Source organism: Theobroma umbraticum, unplaced genomic scaffold (genome assembly GCF_002168275.2).
Source record: "Theobroma umbraticum cultivar Fairchild unplaced genomic scaffold, ASM216827v3 scaffold_146.0, whole genome shotgun sequence".
Classification (NCBI taxonomy): domain Eukaryota; kingdom Viridiplantae; phylum Streptophyta; class Magnoliopsida; order Malvales; family Malvaceae; genus Theobroma; species Theobroma umbraticum.
In genome coordinates, this window is record NW_018397265.1 from 6720692 (window position 1) to 6741249 (window position 20558).

The 20558-nt window shown below is 32.8% G+C and overlaps 3 protein-coding genes and 1 pseudogene across 7 annotated transcripts; 3 read left to right on the forward strand and 1 right to left on the reverse strand.

Annotated features, from left to right (window-relative positions):
• The first annotated feature begins 2103 nt into the window (after positions 1-2103).
• On the forward strand, positions 2104-7563 carry LOC110422524 (DNAse I-like superfamily protein). Of its 2 annotated transcripts, XM_021436477.1 has the most exons (13): positions 2104-2461; positions 2697-2860; positions 2945-3010; positions 3107-3159; positions 3250-3331; positions 4169-4255; positions 4930-5022; positions 5121-5153; positions 5282-5394; positions 6104-6215; positions 6336-6421; positions 6518-6602; positions 7023-7563. In XM_021436477.1, exons 1-13 carry the CDS (start codon positions 2155-2157, stop codon positions 7131-7133), a joined length of 1392 nt encoding a protein of 463 aa, XP_021292152.1. In that variant the 5' UTR covers positions 2104-2154; the 3' UTR covers positions 7134-7563. The 2 variants fall into 2 exon arrangements, with proteins under 2 accessions (XP_021292152.1, XP_021292153.1); XM_021436478.1 differs by lacking the exon at positions 5121-5153.
• LOC149526819 (subtilisin-like protease SBT3) lies at positions 7522-8448 on the reverse strand (annotated as a pseudogene).
• A 2160-nt stretch (positions 8449-10608) lies between these two features.
• On the forward strand, positions 10609-17170 carry LOC110422470 (uncharacterized). 4 transcript variants are annotated; one of them, XM_089784560.1, is made up of 9 exons: positions 10609-10907; positions 11911-12089; positions 12966-13362; positions 13472-13755; positions 13852-13920; positions 14002-14058; positions 15397-15449; positions 15521-15596; positions 15924-17170. In XM_089784560.1, exons 2-9 carry the CDS (start codon positions 12082-12084, stop codon positions 16852-16854), a joined length of 1875 nt encoding a protein of 624 aa, XP_089640686.1. In that variant the 5' UTR covers positions 10609-10907; positions 11911-12081; the 3' UTR covers positions 16855-17170. The 4 variants fall into 4 exon arrangements, with proteins under 4 accessions (XP_089640686.1, XP_021292079.1, XP_021292080.1 ...); XM_021436404.2 differs by having other exon boundaries at positions 11916-12089; XM_021436405.2 differs by having other exon boundaries at positions 10610-10907; positions 12988-13362.
• A 46-nt stretch (positions 17171-17216) lies between these two features.
• LOC110422472 (ATP-dependent helicase/nuclease subunit) lies at positions 17217-20487 on the forward strand. Its single transcript, XM_021436406.1, has 4 exons — positions 17217-17342; positions 18296-18551; positions 18650-18744; positions 20071-20487. Exons 2-3 carry the CDS (start codon positions 18444-18446, stop codon positions 18731-18733), a joined length of 192 nt encoding a protein of 63 aa, XP_021292081.1. The 5' UTR covers positions 17217-17342; positions 18296-18443; the 3' UTR covers positions 18734-18744; positions 20071-20487.
• The last annotated feature ends 71 nt before the right edge of the window (positions 20488-20558 follow it).

Here is a 20558-nt window from a genome sequence, read left to right on the forward strand (position 1 = left end):
TTTTATTATATTTAATTAAACTCTTATATTTTTATTTTAAACTAAATAAATCTTAACGACTAATTATTAATATGTAATATTAGTTAAAATACCATTTGATATTTTTATGTTGATTGACATTGACATATCATGTTAATATATGTCATATGAGATGATGATGTAAAATATCAATATAATATAATAGCATGATTATATGACATGTTTCACTATTTAAGTCAATATTATATAAATATACAGTAATTAATAATATTTTAATTAATATTAATTATTAATTATAAGAGTCTATTTAACTTAAAATAAAAATATTTGATTGAATTAAATTTTTTTAAATAGTTAAAGGGTTTTTATAAATATTAAGCTTTTTTCATTTTAGATATTATTCGAGTCTCTCTCTCTTCATGTACACTATTAGAATTTGAATTTCAATATTAGAGGTTTCAAGTTTGAATATAAAATAAGAGAGATGATATTCATAGATTATGTTATATAGATTTTTAACTTTACCCTTCTATACTAGTGTATTTTTAAATTAATAAAATAATTTATATTTAATATATTTTTATTTTATAAATTTTATACATTGTTAATTAAAGATGTATGAGTTATTAAAAATAAATATTCATAAATTTTTAAAATGATATAATAAAAAAATAATTAGATATGTATTTTAACTTTCTCTCATAAACTTACCCTTTTTTCTTCTTGAATCCGATCATCTTTTATTTTCTTACAACTTTACTAGGAACTAATGTCAAAAAAATAAAATAAAATCAATTTTTTTAAGCATAATGCTCAAATAAGGTCCTAAGCTATTTTTAAAAAATTAAATAAATTTTTACTTTTTTATTAAATCAAATCAAGTACTTGTACTTCTATTTTAGGTCAAATAAACTTTCATAATTGATTATTGACTAATTATTATTAAGTAAAATACTATTTATCATTTTATATCAATATGACATTGCTATGATGTTAATATCAAAAGTACAAAATATCATATGGTTATGTTATTATGTTAATTAGTATGTTATATCATCATCAATTATAATATCTTAATGTATGTCATTATCATCAATTATAATATATTAATATACCACGTTTGAATCACGCAATATAAAATAACAAATGAAATTTTAATTAAGTCAATAATTAGTTATAAAGGTTTATTTAACTCAAAATAAAAATATAATGGTTTATTTGACAAATGACATATTATTAATTATGATATGTCACATTATCATCAATTATAATATATTAGTATATCATGTCAATACTAGATAGTAAAAAATGACAAATGATATTTTGACTAAATTAATAATTAATTATACGAGTTTATTTAATACAAAATAAAAATATACGAGTTTGATTAAACCTAAAAATATAAAAAAAATTTTAAATTTTTTTAAATAATTAAGAGATTTTTGTAGATATTATATATTTTTTATTAATTTATGAATTTTTGTCAACTAATTTTAAATTAATTATTCCTTTTAAAATTCAAGAGATGTTAGTGCCTACAAGGGAGGAATATGGGAACAACAATGTGACTTACTTTATTAATATGTCAACAGTTTGATGAATACCTTGTGATATTACTTGTCTAGAAATTTAATTTAAGCTATTAATTTTATAAAATTTGAAAAGAAAAACTTGTTGTTTATTAAAATTTGGTTCAAAAAGATTTGAACATTAAAATGAGACGAAAATAATAGTTCTAGAGTTTCTTAAGTAATAATCAACAGAGTTTAATGATAAATGTTATTATTAATATATAAAAATCTAAATTTTTTGATGAAGTGTATACAAAATTAAATTAAAAATTTTAGTTAATAATTATAGATAGTAATTACAATACTTACTTAAATAAAATATTAAAGTTTTTTAAATTACTTATAATTTTTTATATATAATTGATCTATATAAACCAAATTTATAATTTCGTTAATTTGGATTGTGAATTCTTATTAATTATTTAAATAAAAAATTTAACTATTTTTTCTCTAAAATTTACCAATTAAAAATAGAAAAAGAAAAGAAAAGAAAAGAGTTAATTAGATAAAGCCCGAAAAAGAGTGGCGCCAAACACCCAAGATGAAAGGCAGTTGGTAGTTGGGCTCTCTATCCCATTCCTCCGAACCTAAGCTTTCTTCTTCAATGGGGTGCGACGCTTGTTCTTGGCTCCGCCCCCGAGTTCCCATCACCCTGGCCACCCCGACTCTTGGCCAGCCGCTGCCTAAACCCATCTTCTCCTCCTCCTCCTTTCCCTCTTCCTTCAAGCGCGCCACTGCCATTTCTTGTTCCATGGCTGGCCCTACAAATTCTTCTTCTTCGTCGTCGTCAACTAGGTCCTACAGCCGTCGATGGTACAATCCAATCCGTCGACAACCACCGTCGTCATATGATACTTCCTCCGAGATCCTTCGCCATTGGGTCGAAGTTCAACAACCTCTAGCTTCCCAAGGTAAACAATTCATCATTTCAGGTGAACCTTACAAAATCATCATAGCAACTTCAAACGCAACAATTTAATATTTTTTCACGGAATTTCTCTCAGGTTCAAATGACTTTAGTTCCCCTCGATCATTCAAGATGATTGATTAATTAGTCAATAATTTGAGGAGAAATTTTTGTATTTGTTGTAAATGAACGCATGATTTGGGTCTAGTTAGCTTAAATGCTTGATCTGTTTTTACCAGATAGATTTACTGTGGCATCATATAACATATTGGGCGAAAGAAATGCTTCAAAACACAAAGATTTGTACATAAATGTCCCTTCAGATTACTTAAGATGGGCCTATCGGAAGAGGGTCTTATGTGAAGAATTAATGGGATGGAACCCAGATATAATCTGTATGCAAGTAAGCTTGTTTTTCCTTTTATTGAGTATTTCTTCTATTTTAATGTAACTTTGGACTTAAAGGGTGCTAGTGTAATTGCTTCAGGAGGTCGACAAGTATTTTGATCTAAGGAACACCATGGAGAAAGCAGGATATGTTGGTTCTTATAAGGTTAATCTTCAGTTCCAGGCTTATTTTGTCTATGCATTTCATAATATGCTACATATCAAGAAAACTAAGAAATATGAAACGAAATTGTAATTGCAGCGGCGCACTGGAGGAAATGTTGATGGGTGTGCTACATTCTGGAAACCTGACAAGTGAGGAAGCCGTAGTATCTTTGATTTACTGTTTCTGAAAAGTTGACTTCTGGGTTTCGTATTTAAGGTGTCTTACTTTCCTTTGATCAGGTTCCGATTGTTGGAGAGAGAAGGCATCGAATTTAAGGGATTTGGTCTTCGTGATAATGTTGCTCAACTTTCTGTTTTTGAGGTACCAATGAATCACAATATCTACTGATGTCTTTCTGAAACATTGTACTAAGTGTTCTTGCAATGTTAATCTCTCGATTTGAAAGCTTTCGTTTCAATTCCTACAATCTCATAGATGTTTCAACCAAATTTGATCCAGTTCTCAAGGAAGATGCCGACGAAGATATTTTGAAAACTTCCTCAAAACATTTGCACAAATCTTGATCCTTCTGCCAGCAAAGATATTCTGAATTAAGCATTTAAATTTCAAGTTAATTCTACAATGATCAAAACTCATTGAGCATTTTTGTTCTCCTTCAAGTTCATTTCTTGTTTTGAGCAGAGGGTCACTGTATGATTAATAAATCACCATTGGATAAACGTACTCCTTTCCTAGTTTGCTTCAGCTTGTTTGACTTACACAGACTTGAAGAAAATTATCTTAAAAGCATTTGATTCTCAAAGTTCTACTGCTGTACCCTTAATGAATATCGTTATTCTTTAGTCTTTTAGATTTTAGCTGTAATTTGTATGACAAGGGGATATAATGAGCAATTAACAATAAATGTTTATTTGTTGAGGTATACATATCACACCATTAAAAATTATTGAAGATTTTGCCTTCATCACAAAGATTCTGCTTGAACTTTATACCCTAAGGGTGCTGTTGCTTGGATATTACTAATTTGGCTAACTCAGTATTCAGCTGAAAATGTAGCCTGTTATTTCTATTTCTACAAATAATATGCATCTGATTGAAGTTAGCTACCCTTCCTCTTTTTTGACATGTTCATTATGCATTATGCTGTTTCTTAGAAGACTTGTCCATTCGATATGTGACTCCACTACATACAGGCAGATATGCAGAGTTGAATCAAGAAGACTAGTGGTTGGTAACATTCATGTCCTTTATAACCCAAGCCGAGGGGAGGTGAAGTTAGGTCAAGTAAGTCGCTTCACAATTTACATTATTTATATGAAATAAATATATTACTAACCATCTTTTCAACCACAATCAAGTATAGTAATTCAAATATTCATCTTGGAGTGTACTCTTGTAATATCGTAAGAAGCATGCCATTTGCAAATAATACACAGCAAGACAAGAAAAATCTAAAATTATACATACATACATACATATATGTAATGTATACATACAAAACAAAATAAACATGCTTATTCAAGAAGCTTGCATTTTTAGTGCATTGTTTTTCCTTCATAGATAGGGCCTGCTTTGTCTTCGGTTCTTTGCTTTTTTTTTTTTTTGACATACCTCTTTACAATATAGTCTATTCCAAATTTATTCCCTCTTGTTTGGAGATTTCTAGGTATATAACATTTTTTCATTAATTTGTAGTTTAATCTTGTATATGCCTAGCATAGAAAGCTTGATTCCCCTGCTTCATTTAACTTATTTAATTAATTGTTTCCTTCAGGTTTTTTGGGTATGTGTTGGGGGGTGGGAGTAGGAACTGGGCAGAAGGGAACTTTGACTGTAGTTTACTGATATTTTTCCTTTTTTTTGTTTACAGCATTGTTTTCTCTAAGTTAAAATTCTAATGGCTTCAGTTTTCTTTGGTAATGTGCTCTTGTTTTTAACTTGATCATCTGGTTTTCTAGATTCGTTTTCTCTCCACAAGGGCACAGATGCTCTCCAATAGATGGGGAAATGTCCCGGTTGTGCTTGGGGGTGATTTTAATAGCACTCCTCAGGTGTGGCATCTAAACTTTATTTCGTTTACATAAAGTATTTATATCATTGTCCAAATATTCTTCTCGGTAAATGCCCATTATTTCAATGTTATGGGCAGAGTGCAATATACAAGTTCTTGTCAACATCAGAGGTAAGATTCTGTTGAACTTTTCATCTATGAATAGTATTCTTCCAGTTCCATGGAATCCCTTCTTCACAGCACGACAGTGATGAATTTAATCATATATTAAACAAATGATATGTTCTTTCTTTTTGCAGCTGGATATCAAGTTGTATAACAGAAAAGAGTTGTCTGGTCAGAGAAGTTGCCATCCCTCTCAAGTTTTGGGCCTTAATAGGGAATCAAGAAGTCCGTTTACTATCATGGATGGGTACTTTCCCCTTTCTACACTCTTACCTTTTTCTTTCAAATTGTGTATGTTGGTGCATGTGTACTTGAGGGAGATGATATCAGGCACATATTATGTTCCCATCTAATTCTTCTCTCATACTCCCATCACCTAGTTGTGGTGTAAGAAAATTTTTTATTGTAAACTTCAACTATATATATACATTTTACATCTCTTAAAGAAAAATTGGACTAAACCCAACAGTTTCTTGTCAGAAGATGGAGTCTCATTGCTTAGAGTTCTCTGATGATCATATCTCTAAAATAAATTTACTTTCACTAATGAGGTGTTCATTGTTCTTCTATATACCTGATGTGTATAAAAGGACAAAAAAATAATAAATTTATTAACCAACTAAGGAAAATTTTATAAGATTGTCATCTTATGTTTAATTAGTTTCATGTTCATCAGATTCTGGTATTCCTGCACTTAATTATTAGAATCTTTTTCTCTCCCCTTTAGATATGGGTTCTATGCCATTGCAATTTTGTGTTACTATCCTGTGATAGGTTAAATATCTAGTTATTATTATGCCATTGTATGAGCTCATGACCAATTAAGGCCTGTAGTATGTTGCTATCATTCACACAAACACATCTCCATGTTCAGGTGTTTTTCTTAGAATTCTTCTTCTCAAACATATTTCTTATTCTAATTGTCATTTAATAGAATTCAGTACCTTTCATTTCAGATTTTTTAATGATTGCTGGACAGATAAGGAGGTTAGAGTTGCAACTGGAAGTGCCGACAGCCATTTAGTTGAGCATCCATTGAAGCTTAGTAGCTCCTATGCTACAGTAAAGGTATACATGCATGCCTTTTGATATGTATATATATGGACACATAATTAGACCTATCCGTATCTGCATCTTTCTGCTCTGGTTATTTGGGAATTTGTGACAGTTGTTGTATCATTTTCTCAGGGTTCTACAAATACAAGAGACCTCAATGGTGAACCTTTAGCCACTTCCTACCACTCTAAGTTTCTTGGAACCGTTGACTATTTATGGTATGAGGCTTTCTGAAAATCTGTACTTGCAATCATACTGGGGCCTTGGATTGTAAAGATAAAGACAGAAACTTAAGATTTCTTGACTTGGTACAGGTACTCAGAGGGTATTCTACCTACTAGAGTTCTGGATACTCTTCCAATTGACATTCTTAGAAGGACTGGTGGCCTTCCATGCAAGGTAAGAACAATAATCAAATCTTCATCCAAGACTCCCCAAACCTCACAATGCGGAAGTCTCTTATGCTGGACAGCCCTTTTCTTAACAGTTTTTGCTTTTAAAGTGTTTACTGCTATATATTTAACTGTAGCTTTGTTGTCTTTGGAGATATGTTGATTAATACCCTCTCACGAGACATTTTCTAGACCATTACATTTATGTTAAAAAAAAAAGCAACTTCTATTAAAATCTTATAAAAAGGGGAATTTTAATGATTTGAACTCAGAGCTTCATATTCTGAATTCCTATTTTGTCTTACTAGATATTGCAAATGTCTTGGTCCAGTAGAATAGTTTCTTTTATCTGATAAAGTGTCATTATTTATGCATAACATTCTTTGTATTAGTTTCCTGTCTGACCCTGGTTTCTATCATCGTACAGAAACTAGGAAGTGATCATTTGGCCTTGGTTACTGAGTTTGCCTTCTCTAAAAGTGCCAAAGATACTATCCTGACTATGTCTGCAGTCTCTGATGGAGCCATCTCAGCATAGAGGGAAGATGTTGCTGTTCCAACATGACATATCTGCAATCTGGTATGATGGCTTTGAGTGGTAGACTTTAAATACATCTGTTAAGAAATGTTGCACATGAAGCTTCCTTTTGAAATGCATAAGAAAAGCCGATTTCCTGCTTGAAACTAGTAGATCATAACAGTAGTTTCTGTAGCCTAGCAAGTCCAAGAAAGAGGGTGACAAATTTTTTGGATTGTACCCATCCCCAGGTTCACGTGCTCTCCTTTTCTCCTCACATTTTGTCTTTACAGAACAACTGGATAATAATGTAAAGTTCATTTTTCTGGGTCAGGATTGATGATATGGTGTTTGCCTGGTATCACTTTTTTGTATGTTTTTGCTTATGGAAAAACTTGGCGTTTTAAGCTTATTTGAGATTCCCATATACCACTGGAGAAGCTTCTGCATCGATCTCAATAGTTACATCAAACTTTTGCTTCTGATATTTCATGTGTGAATGTTAAGGTGCTAGGCCCTACTTTGACAACCATTCCAACAGAAAGCCCCTCATCTACCTGATAAACTTATTCATCATCTTCCAAATAGGTGACAACCCTGTTAAAGTTCCTTGTCCTTGGATATGCACCTCCTTTACTGAAGATGGCAACAAAAGATGGGTAGTCTAGGTTAGTTTTCTCTTGGCTACAATTCTATTGGCATTGTCTTAGAACAGTTCTCATCTGTGTATAATCGTAGCCAAGACCACAAAGGAAGTCAATATAGTCTTGTAAATTCAAGTCATTTACGAGTCCAGAGTCTGCAGCCTTATTTGGATTACCGTGACCTGAGACCCACGATGTAGAGGTGTAGCACCAAGTCTGGTAGATGGAATCCGTGATATTAGTTCCATTATTGTCAATTCTATATGCTGTGGTCACCTTTGTCATCAAAGCAGATCGAATGGCTGCTGGACTGATCCACTCGGGATGGACAGCTTTCAGCAATCCTGCCACTCCAGCAGCATGAGGTGCTGCCATTGACGTGCCCAAGTAGAGTGCATAATCTGTTGACAAACTTATAGTTTCCTATTTCAATATATAAATGGCATTGGTGGAACTGCAGCCAGTACATCAAACCCTGTGGCAAGAACATCTGGTTTCAGAACAGCAAGGTTGATAGGGTCTGGTGTGATAAAAAAGCCACTTGTGGTGCTAACTTGGTGTTCAAGAATCTCAGTTTTCACTTCTGCTTTACTTACTGTTGCGTACTCTCTTACCGGAGCTCCTGAAGAAGGTAATTGAACCAAGCTGGGAACAGAGTTCTCAGCTGGTTCTGAAAACGATGAATTTGCCATGAGTATACAAGCAAAAGCTACCTATCCTGTCAAGTTCAGCCATTTGTTCATATGGTTCAATCACACTGGTGTTGTCAAAGATGACTACCTTCGCTGCAATCTCCGTCTCTCTTCAATGTTTCTAACTTACATTATTCTTTTGTTTTCACCCATCTGTGCTGTAGTACAAAGGTGCATCTGTAATGAAAACGCTGGTAGGAAATACTGATACTCCCTCAAAGGTTTGCCCATTTCCTCGAGTCAATGTTGCACTCAAACCGCGATCAAGCGTGCCAGCCCCTACTGTTGTGATCCATGGTGTTGCTCCGAGGTGTGTCGAATTGCTCAAGCCATCATTCCCAGCAGAAACAGACCACAAACACCCCTCGTTTAATCGCTGAAAGAGCAGCAATGGCTATGTCATCATTGAAAGAATAATATTAATGCCATCTGCACCCGCTTGGTCTATTCCACCAAGCACATCACTATCTATTACCCGAATTACTAGCCAGCCTGCCTGACAAGATTCTGATCTACAAACCTAAACCCATTCGAAATGATATTTAATTAATTATGTATTTTCTTTTTAACCTTAATAAATTAATTTATTTTGATATACTAATTTATTTCCTTTAATTATTTCTCCAATTCATTTTTATAAATAAAATGTTTTTTAATATTAAAAATTTTTCTTAAAATTTTCAACTTTTTTGGTAAAATTTAAAAACTTTTTCCTTTAATTATTTTATATTAAATATTTATTATAAAATTATATTTATAAAATTTAAAATATTTATTTATTTATGTTTTTATCAATTATTTATAAATAAACCTTTTTAATAAAAATATATGAGATTACCTCCAACCCTTATAGTGAGGTCCATAATTATTTTTACCCTAGAAATTTTAACAAAAATTACCCTTTACCACTTTTTTTTAAAATTTCATTTAAAATATTTATTTTTAAATAATTATAAATATTTATTATTTTTATTTTTAAATGAGTCACGGTCAATCTTGTTTAAATGCGATTAATCATTTAATTAAATTTATTTTTTAAATAAAATTTTAAACTTTATTTAAGTTTATTAAAAAATAAGTTTCAGTCTGTAAAACTAATTAAGTTCGATGATTTACGAAACTAATTAAATTCGAAAGCACAATTACATGCGAGAAAAGAATTAAATAAATTTATAAATTATGAATTTATATTTTTAATTTAAAAAATATATTTAATAAATAATAAAAAGTTTATATTTATATATTTAAATTTTTTTTTAATGACGAGAGATTCGTTAAACTTGCACGTAACAATCATGATGAAAATTTTTATTTGTTGTTTTTTTTTTTTTTTGTTTTGTAATTTTATGTACATTAGTCGACGGAGTTGACGTGTACACTGTTTTATGGTAAACACATTTTGTGGCTCTTCCACGTCGAGACACCGCATTTTTTTCGTGTCTCAAGGCAAGCCATCCTAAAACAGGCCCTGCCACGGTTATCCTCGTGCAGCACCAAAAGTAATTAGTGGGACCAAACAATATCCAATAAAAATCCCCTATCCCATATCCGCCTGTCCACCTTAACTTCTTCAACGGTCCTGATTCACTTCACCCACATGGTTTGCATTACACACGCATGCACCGACCTCGTAACAGAAACACGGTTTTATGAAAATTATTATAGAATTTTCTTCTTACTTAATTATAATACAAAATCATAATTAATGTTATAAAAATATTAAATAAATTATAATTTGCTTATTAATTTAAATAATTTTTTTATTTTAAATTAAATAAATTTATAATTAATTATTATTTAATAAAAACGTGACATGATTATGAATTATTTTTGCTTTTATATGCATATTACATCTCATAAAAAAAATAAGGGATCAATTAATGTCAATTAATAAAAAATTATTTAATTTAAAATAAAGATATATAAAAATTTAATTAAAGTAATAAAAAAGAATTTTTTAAAAAATTTTAAGTGTCAATATTTTAGTAATTTTTTAAAGTGTAATTTTATAATCATAATTAAATCGTGTCAAATTGTTCCTAATCATTCTCGCGACACTGAGTTGCTGTGATCACACCTTACCAAACCTGCGACGCTAATTCCATGACCCAATCATATTTCTCCACGTGGAATCTTCCCCCCAACAATTTAAAAAATGGGAAAACAACTGAAAAAAAAAAAAACATGGCGTAATTGATATATCCGACTTCCTTCGTACGGCAAGAATCGCCGTTGCAAAACCACTCCCCTATTTGTCGGATTCCTTTCTCCCTTTTAGATTTCCGTCAATCTCTCTCCGTTTCGCCGCCGTTTCAGAATTCTTCGCATTCTATTTCGATTTTTTTGTGGCTTTTTTTCTTCGTCGTTGCGGGAATCGAGAGATCGAAATTTACGTAAATTCGGAAAAACAAAAAATCGATGCAGCGACTCGTTGACAACGCCCTCGCTGTTACCAAAGAGTGAGTCATCTCTCTCTCTCTCTTTCTTTCTACGTATATTTATACTTATTCGTATATGCATGTGTCGGATTGGTTTCCTGCATCAGCTTGTTGTTTTTACGATCATTTCTCTTTGCCCATGGATTTTGGGATTTTGAGGAGGTTCGGGGAATTTTTGAGGGATTGTTCTTAAGATTTTATTGGCTTTGTTTTTGGGAAAAGTTAGTGGGAGCTTTTTATTAGCTGAATCAAGTTAAAAAAGAAAAGGGAAGAAATAATTTAATTAGAATTTTTTTTGGTATTATTTATATGAGAATTTTATCAAATTGAACCATTCAAGATTTTCCCTTCTTGGGTTTTTCCGTGGTGAATTTTTACAAGGAAAAAATTTAAAAAAATTACTTTTTTTGGCCTGGTTGCCGCTGATTACCATATCGTGAAATGATTTATTTTTGTTTTAGAAGACAAAAAGAATTTGCTGAAATTGTTTAATTTCTTTATTTGTTTTAGTAGACAAAGAACAAGAACTCAGTTTAGAAGTCTGAATGATTGACCATAGTAGAGATTTCTTACTATTAAGAGTATTTCATATTTTGTTAAGGAATTAGGAAAAGTTTGTTGAAAAATAGAGCTTTTTTGACATTAATCAATGGTGGAAAGTTAGCAGTCATATTTATTTATATGATCATTGCATTTGAGGCTTCCTTTTTGCAGCTTGGTATCACTTAACATTTTGAACTGTATTTGGAGCAATTCTGTTCTGTTCTTCCCAATTTCAAATTGATTATTGTGTCTAAATATAATTAAATGACTTCAGCTTTCGTTTGAGTGTTATTGCATGCATTGTACAGCTGCCTTTGAAAGTTGTGGTAATTTATCTGCTTTGCTTGTGCTGAATTCTTCATTCCCTTACACTGCACTATGATATTTTCCCCCCTTTAGTAAGAGCTAATAAGCTGTAATTAGTTTCCTAAGTTTTGTCATTAGCTTACCAAACAAATAACCAATTTGCTTTTGCTTTTAGTGCAGGTCGGTGAAGACTTTCACGTATGAGTCTTTGAACAATATTGCAAGGCTGATAAATGGAGTGTCAGCACTTTTATTGACCTTTCTTCCGGGAAAGGCAAATATTCTTGAAGGTGTTCAGGGATGGGAGCTTAGGCCAACATTCCGTGGACCTCGCTTTCCTCGCTGGATGGGAAAGTATGTTTTTTAATTTAGATGTGAGGAAAAATAAGTCTTTAAGTATCATGGACTAGGATTTTGTTTTGTATTTTCCACTTGTATGCTTAAACAAATCTTTTGCAAGAGTGATTTGAATTATTAATGTTAACATTGAAGTTCATAGTTTGCTTCCTAGGTTTGACCTTGTCTTGCTTTCCCTCAATTACTGAGTGGACAACTAAAAGATTAAGCAGGAGAGATAAAACAGAGTTCTGATCATTTTTCTTGCCAAGATGTCCTGATGGAGAAGTTTAATGTGTGTTCTTGTATCATAGGTCGAATGTACTTCCATAGAGCCTCTTCTAATTGGCTTCTTAAATGCCAAATGGGACCTTTTCTGGATATTAATTTTTAATCATTTTTTAAGAATATGATTATATTAAATGTTCTTGCTTATCAAAATTGCCTGCAACACATTTGATTGTATTGGCTGGTCATGAAGACAGATTTGTTACATAACTATGGAAGCTAAGTAGGAAGTGGTGTCATCAGAAATTGCTTAGATTCCTTCTCTCTTGCTTGAGATGCTCATCTGAAGAACGATGGGAGAGGGAATTTTTGCCTTGCTTTCTTTCTTGAGTAGCCACTAAATATTTTTCATTCACGCTTTTTTGTCTTTCTATGTAATTTGTTGTTACTTTACAGTCCTATGTTCTCTTATGGTCTAAATCTGGAATTGGTCCTTGCTTTTCTCAGTCCCACCTGAGGCCATACCAAAAAAAAAAAAAAAACAAAGAAGATGGATTTTCTTGAAATTATCATAAGCAATTATCATACTTTAACAGCTTCTTTACTGTATTAAGTACTTGTAATACAATTAATTGTTGACATTTCCACTTGTCTTGTTGACTATAGTGGTGTTTCCTCATTCAACCAGTTCATCCATGAGCTTTCTGTGGATTCTGATACTTCAAGTATAGACTATTCTTCCGGAGAAGATGATCTTGATGGAATATACCCTGCATCACCATCATCTCATGGGTCAAGGATCTCCAGAACCAGCACTCGTATCAAGAATGATTGGCATTGGACAGACTGGATGGCATTCATATTTTCATGGATTTTATTACCTGCTAGGTTTCTGGTGGGGATACCACTTCTTCTTTTCCGTTTGTTAAATATATGGGGATCGAGGGCTTCTTCAGATCCAGGAAGCCCCCGTCCTAGGCATTTTCATTCCTTTAGGAAAGTGCACACCCACAAGGACCATGTTGTCCACCGCACCACTGACAGGAGACGTGGAGTCATTGAGGTTTCTACAAGGACTTTCATCTTACTGCTTCTTGAAGTTTTCTGTTTTCATTGCCTTATTATTTGCCATTATTTTTAATCCTTACTCAAAGTGATGCTATGTCAATCAGGATCTCCATCTAGCAATTGAGATTTTCATAGAAGCTATATTTGATATGTTTCACAAAGCTGCGCGCTGTGTTCTCTCCCCATTTGAAGCTTTCAGCATATTTGTAAAATGGTTGTCATCTCCCAGTGCTGGTGTTAAAGATTCTGAAGATGATGTTATTAATGCTTCTGTTCCCACAGCTACTCTTGGTGATAATGACCCAGCTCCTAGAGAAAGGAATCTTACTCTTCACCATTCTCTTAACACTGATGCTCGGACGTGTAAGGATGTCATAACAGAGCTTGGGTAAGTGCATTGCTATTCTCAATATTTTTTTACCCTCTTGACCCCTGAAATTCTGCATATCTTCGGTGGGTTTCTTACCCCCTCTTCCTGTCTTAGGTACCCATATGAAGCTATTCATGTTATCAGTGCTGATGGATATGTTCTTCTTTTGGAAAGAATACCAAGGTATAATTGTTAGTTTTCTTTTCAGATTATAACTTTTGCTTGAATGTTATGGTTCTTGATGCCTCTAGTATGATATTGCAGACGTGATGCACGGAAGGCTGTCTATCTACAACATGGTGTTTTGGATTCATCTATGGGGTGAGTAACAATCTGCAGTCTGCCTACGATGCTGCTGTGATTTCTTTTATGGTTGCTCACGTTGTTGGTTATGTATTACATTGAGCTGTATGCCTGACCTTTTGTAAGGCAATTTTTGTATGGGTTTTGATATTTCAGTTATCATATGCCTATAACTTGTATTATATTGATATTGATATTTTTCCAACAAGCAAACTTCCAAGAGTAGTTAATTAACAACTCTGAACTACAATGCTTAGTGTCGGTTAGCATAATTAGACTGCTTTAGTTTGTGCTTATGATACTAACATTATCTTTATTTTGAAAATCTGGTTTTTGCACATATTATTATATTTAAAATTGAATGAACATGTTTGTTTTGGTTGTTTAATTAAATGGCCAGCACTTTGTTTAACAATATCAAGCCTTAGCCCCTAGTAAATGTGATTGGCTATGTGAACTTTTGCTTCATTCTCCTCTATCAAGAATGATATGAGTAGAGGACAAATTATTAATTCTGAAGATTTTTGGATAAGCTTATAGTGTGGTAGGCATAGTGAGCTGAATGAGCATAAAATTACCTTTTCCTTAAGGAAGACAAAATGCCTCTCAATCATGCTAGTGAAAAACTTGCTTGAATCTGTAGGATAGTTGAAGCATGGTGAAGAGAATGATTATGATTCTCGTTGCAAAGTAAATTGCAAAATGACTTACAGGCTTATGGCCATTGCTCATGCCTTAAGTTTGAAAATGAAGAAGATGCTCCATGAATTATGACTTTTGCTTTTCACATGCGAAATTTAAAAGGATAATGCAAGCGTCAGTTAACAATAAGAAATATTATAGTATTTTGTTAGAGATTAATTTAAATGCTATTGTTTCTTACATTTACCTTTTGGTCTAATGGTTTCTTTTTAGATAAAGATGTCCATACTTAATAGTTATACTATTTATGCATTGAAGGTATCATTTCAGTCAGTGTACTGTGGATACCATCTAATAGATATTATCTATTGAGCTTTGGGGCATGTGATTTTGTCATCTTAGACTCAAATGAGATGAGGAAGAAGATCCATGTACCTGTCTTAACTATTTTTAAATTAAAATATAATAGATTTTGCGTTGGGGTTTGTCTGGAATTATCACATCTATCAAAGACTTAAATATATGCATGTGACGCCTATGAACATGGATCCCTCTCCTTATGTTGTGTTAAGCACTCTTCTTGTTCTTCTTCTTCTTCTTGTATTATAGAAACCGTATTATTTATTATCCCAACTAATTGCCATATATTCCTTTTTCCCTTTTACTAAAACAGTTGACCTTGTTGTGTTCTTATGAGTTGATTCCTTTGTGCAGTTGGGTTTCTAATGGCATTGTTGGTTCTCCAGCTTTTGCAGCCTTTGATCAAGGTTTATCTTATACTTTAGAGTATTTACATCATTCATGGCACATAGTAATGATGTTATTGCTTTAATTGCAGGCTATGATGTTTTCCTGGGGAACTTTCGTGGTTTAGTCTCTAGAGAGCATGTGGACAAAAATATCTCCTCACGACAGTAAGTAAATTTATGATTTCTCTGTCAATATCGGATTCATTGTTTCTCAAACACTGAATTTGGAAATTGAAGAATGAAATATTTCAACATGATTTCTCCTCTTTTCTGCGTTTAATGTGGTCACTAGCTAGGAGCAGATGTATCCTTTTAACAATTTTTTATCTATCTTTTACTGGTCACACTTGCCGACCACAAAAATTTGGAAATCCTTTTCAAGAGACTAGAATCACTCCATCTTGTTGGTTTTCAAAATCTTTCTACTTTGAAACACCACCCTTTCCCCTTCTTCAAGGAAAAAAAAAACTTAAAAGCACCATTTTGATTCAGATATTGGCGATACACCATAAATGAGCATGGGACAGAGGATATTCCGGCTATAATAGAGAAGATTCATGAAGTCAAAACTGCTGAACTGAAAATTAGCCAACCTGATGAAGAAACAAAGGATGAGCAGCCTTACAAACTTTGTGCAATCTCTCATAGCTTGGGGGGAGCTGGTATGCTGATGTATGTTATAACACGCCGGATTGAAGAGAAGCCTCACAGGCTCTCAAGATTAGTTTTACTTTCACCTGCAGGCTTCCATGATGATTCTGCTTTTGTCTTTACAATGATGGAGTATCTATTGCTTCTTTTGGCTCCTATTCTGCCACTACTTGTGCCTGCCTTTTATATACCAACCAGATTCTTTCGTATGCTGTTGAACAAGTTGGCTAGGGACTTTCATAACTACCCTGCTGTTGGAGGACTGGTTCAAACCCTAATGAGTTATTTCCTCGGAGGAGATAGCTCAAATTGGGTTGGGGTGTTGGGGTTACCTCATTATAACATGAATGACATGCCGGGGGTCTCATTTCATGTGGCGCACCACCTTGCACAGCTAAAACATACAGGAAAATTTAGAATGTATGATTATGGGAGTGCACCAGCCAATATGGAGGTGTATGGATCTCCAGAGCCGTTAAACTTGGGTGAGTATTACGGGCTTATTGATATTCCCGTTGATTTGGTGGCTGGTCGGAAGGACCAGGTAATCCGACCGTCAATGGTTAGAAAGCACTACAAGCTGATGAAGGGTTCTGGTGTAGATGTATCATACAGTGAATTTGAGTATGCACACTTAGACTTCACATTTTCCCACCGTGAAGAACTCTTAGCATATGTGATGTCACGTCTGCTGCTTGTGGAGCCTGCTCCAAAGCGCCAGTCTGGTCAGAAGGCTTTGAGGTTGAAAAAGAAAGGACCGGTGAACTCTTAATTGCTGATGGGTACGAAACCATGCACTTCCATGTTTTTTTCTTTTGGATTTGGCATGTGCTGCTGTATTGATAGATGCATGCTTGTTGTTGTATGTGAGTGAATAGATCAGTAATATTGTTTACATCATTGTAATTAATGATAGACCCATTGTATACATGTCATAGTAAGCTTCCATCACAAATTTTCTGAGGCAGGTCTATGGAAAATGAACTCAGAAAAAGTGGTGCTTAGTAGGAATCTATACGTACGACAAATTATGTTTGTTTGTAACATTTTACAGTAGATGATATCTTCAGGAAAAAGAATTTCCACAATCTTATCCTACTTTTTCAGTTTTCTAGTCCTGTCAATTGTTCGATAATTTCCGGAATGCTATAGCAACTGGTTCTCTGCCATGCAATAGAGAAAGGTCTTGTATAAAATCCCTGCCTTGGCTCAAATGGTAACTGGCTCTTGATTTCAACAAAGGATGAAGATGACTTGAAGGTATCCCATTTCTTGATATGGAATGCTTTTATCTATGAGATATATTGGTCACACAACATTTTATATTGTCTCCCTACATTTTAGTGAACCTGATCCTTGTTAGCTGAAATCATAAATGTCCACTTTCTCAACCATGTATCCTATGTCAACTTTTTTGCCTCTTTCCTCCTCTTTTTTTTTTTTTAAAAAGAAGCACCTCCTTAGCTATGGATAATTTTAATTCAAGTTAAAATGCACTTACTTGACTTCTTTTGATACGTAGATTTATTAATTTTTAAAATAAGTATTTCGTTTTAAAAGAATATTATCATTGAACATATAAATTTTATTATTAGTTAATCGTTAATATTTTTGTTAATTTGATAGCGTGAAAATATTTTTAAGATAATTTTATTTTTTATTTATTTTAAAAATAATCATTATATAAATTATAATTTTTATATTAAATTCTTTCTCTTTTTCAAAAAAAATCTTTCTATTGGCCACTAGCATCGGCTAGTGCTTCTCACGAGAACTTGGAAAAGCATTTTAGATATTTTACATTTAGATATTAATACTGTTTATATATTTGGGATGAAATGTTTATTTTAAAAATTAATATATTGATATGTAACTTGAAAATTAATATATTGAGATGTAATTATGATAAAAAATTAAGAGAATTAGTGTATTTAACCTTTTAATATATGTGGTATATCTTAAGATGTATGTCACATGAACAGAAAATATTAATTTATATTCGATTTTGATAATTTATTACGATTTAAAGATTTGTGTAGCAAAATTAAAAGAATAAAAACTTTTTGGATACAAATTAAAAGATGAGAAATTTTGTGAATACAAAATTAATTGTATTATAGGGACTTACCTGCATAAATTTGCATAGTTTAAGAACTTTTTTGTTATTTAAGCCAAAAAGTTCTGAATTGGTACGATGGTTTTATGAGCTGAAGCGGGCGCGTAAAGCTAAAATCCACCAAAACGGTGTCGTTTCGCGCACCGGACAAAATCCAAAACCTTTTAAAACGAACAGGGGGCTGCCGCTGTTGCATCCTGTTCCTCCATCGTAAAAACTGGAAAATAGAGAACAGTGAGAGGAAAATGGCGATGAATTCGGTGAAATGGGGATATGTCCGTATCATCACCGGCACCATTCTCGGCGGCGTCCTCGGCTTCTACGTCATGCACCGCGTCGAAGTCGGCTACAAGGTCTATTTCTTTCTCGTTTGTTATTTTGTTTATTTATTTGATTATAAAGGTAGTAAACTTTTGATTTTTTTTTTGTACTTAAATTTCATTTTGAACAGGAAAAAATGAAGGAGAGATTGAGGCAATATGAAAGTGAATTGAAGAAGAAAGAGAAGTTAAATGAGCTTGAAGATTCCATCTAGCTCTTTTTACAGTTGAGCAAAACCTACTTCTTACTATCTATTTTTTCCTTTTTTATTTTTGAATAAAAGTATATTTTTAGAACCTAACCAGGAGATATTTGGAATCATGATCTTTGATTGATGGTAAAGTGACTGATTTTTTTTTTAATTTAGTGTTGAATTAAATTGAAAATGGATTCTAATGGGATAAAATGATGCAACATTCCCACCATTTGTCAGCTTTTTCATGGTTTCTTTTTTGTGTAATAATTTATTGGACTTTTTTTTTTTAAATTGTTTATCAAATTTGTTGATTTTATGATAATTATTAAGTTGAGCTGAGATGAAAGAGCCAAAATGTTATATTTAAGTTCTAGTAATAATAGTGTTCACAGTGCAAGCTTCATAATTGATTTCACAGAGCAAAAAAATTAATTAGGTAAGGATGATTAGGGATTAAAGTGTCCTGCTAAATCACGGGTGGTAGAAGATTTTGTTAGTTGTGAGAATGTAATTGATAAGGAACAAAGTATAAAAATTAGATTAAGATTTGTTAAGGATAATTAGGGTTTAAGAAATTTTCTCCATGAAACGGATTTTTTTTTGTGATGCCCGTAAAAATTTTCTCTACCCTTTTTGAGCATGCCAAATTGGTGGAAAAAGGTGAGAGAATTTGGTCGTTATTCTGCTTGAACAGGACCGAAGAGGGAACATAAAGGATAAAAAGGAAACTGCATTTAGATTTCAGGGGAACGGCGAAGGATGAACATTTTTGTTGTCACAAATTTGAAGTTCTTACTTTTTGTATGGTGAAGCAACAGGGCAGGAGTAATGCATAGAATTGGGTTAAGGCATTGGACATGAGCTGTTCTGGCGATAAGCAAACAAGAATTAGGCATGATTTTGCTGTTTACCCTTTTCCTTGGTCTGGCTTTTTTTGAAACATATTCCCATATTACGATGCAAAATCATGCTGGAAAGCTTCGCTAATATATAACACTGTGTGGGAAAGGAAATGATAGAAGATTCATCAACATTCTTGACCGATAGTTTTGGCATCTGCATTCTTTTTAGCTTAGTTAAAACTTTCAGTCCTATTTATTTTTTTCTTTAAGCTATGCTAATTTTATTCTAGGAGGCATTTAGGACCATACCTGCTTTGACATGCTTTTACCTTGTGAATCGGACAGCTGCCAATTTTGCTTGCATATCTATGTGTTCCAAATTGATTAAAAAAGTGGTTGAACAATTGATTTATGTTGTAGAGCTAGTTACTTGTGTTGTGTTGTTCTTTTCCTTGTGTTCTTCAATAGGCAGTTAGATTCATTAACTTTCTTGTCAATGTGGCTTGTTTGCAGGGACATGTCCATTGGTGGTCAATCCAAACAAAACTAATTTGTCGGAATGTTCTATCAATCTACCGTGCAAATTTTAACATGACGACGAAAACTAGTATGCCACTTTGATTTATTAAAGATGGTGGGATTGCGGAACTGAAAGTTTTGTTACATAAATGCTATGAAGTAGGCTTTTTTTTTTTCCGAATCAGAAAAGATGGGGTTTTAGGGTTTAACGTTTAGAGTTTAGGGTTATCTCAGTTGGTCATTTTGAATTTGAATACCTCTGCCAATCCCCTGCTGCTTGTGTCTTACTTCAATGATCATGCTCAACTGGATGTGGTTTGACATCTCAGTTGATCCTTGTGGTTTGATCTATTATCGGTATATGGATTTTATACATCTTGTAATCTTGTTAAAAATATTTATTTTTAAAAACTTTTATATATTTACGAAATGATACTCTCTCATTAAATGATAATTATATAGATATTATATATTTATCGATG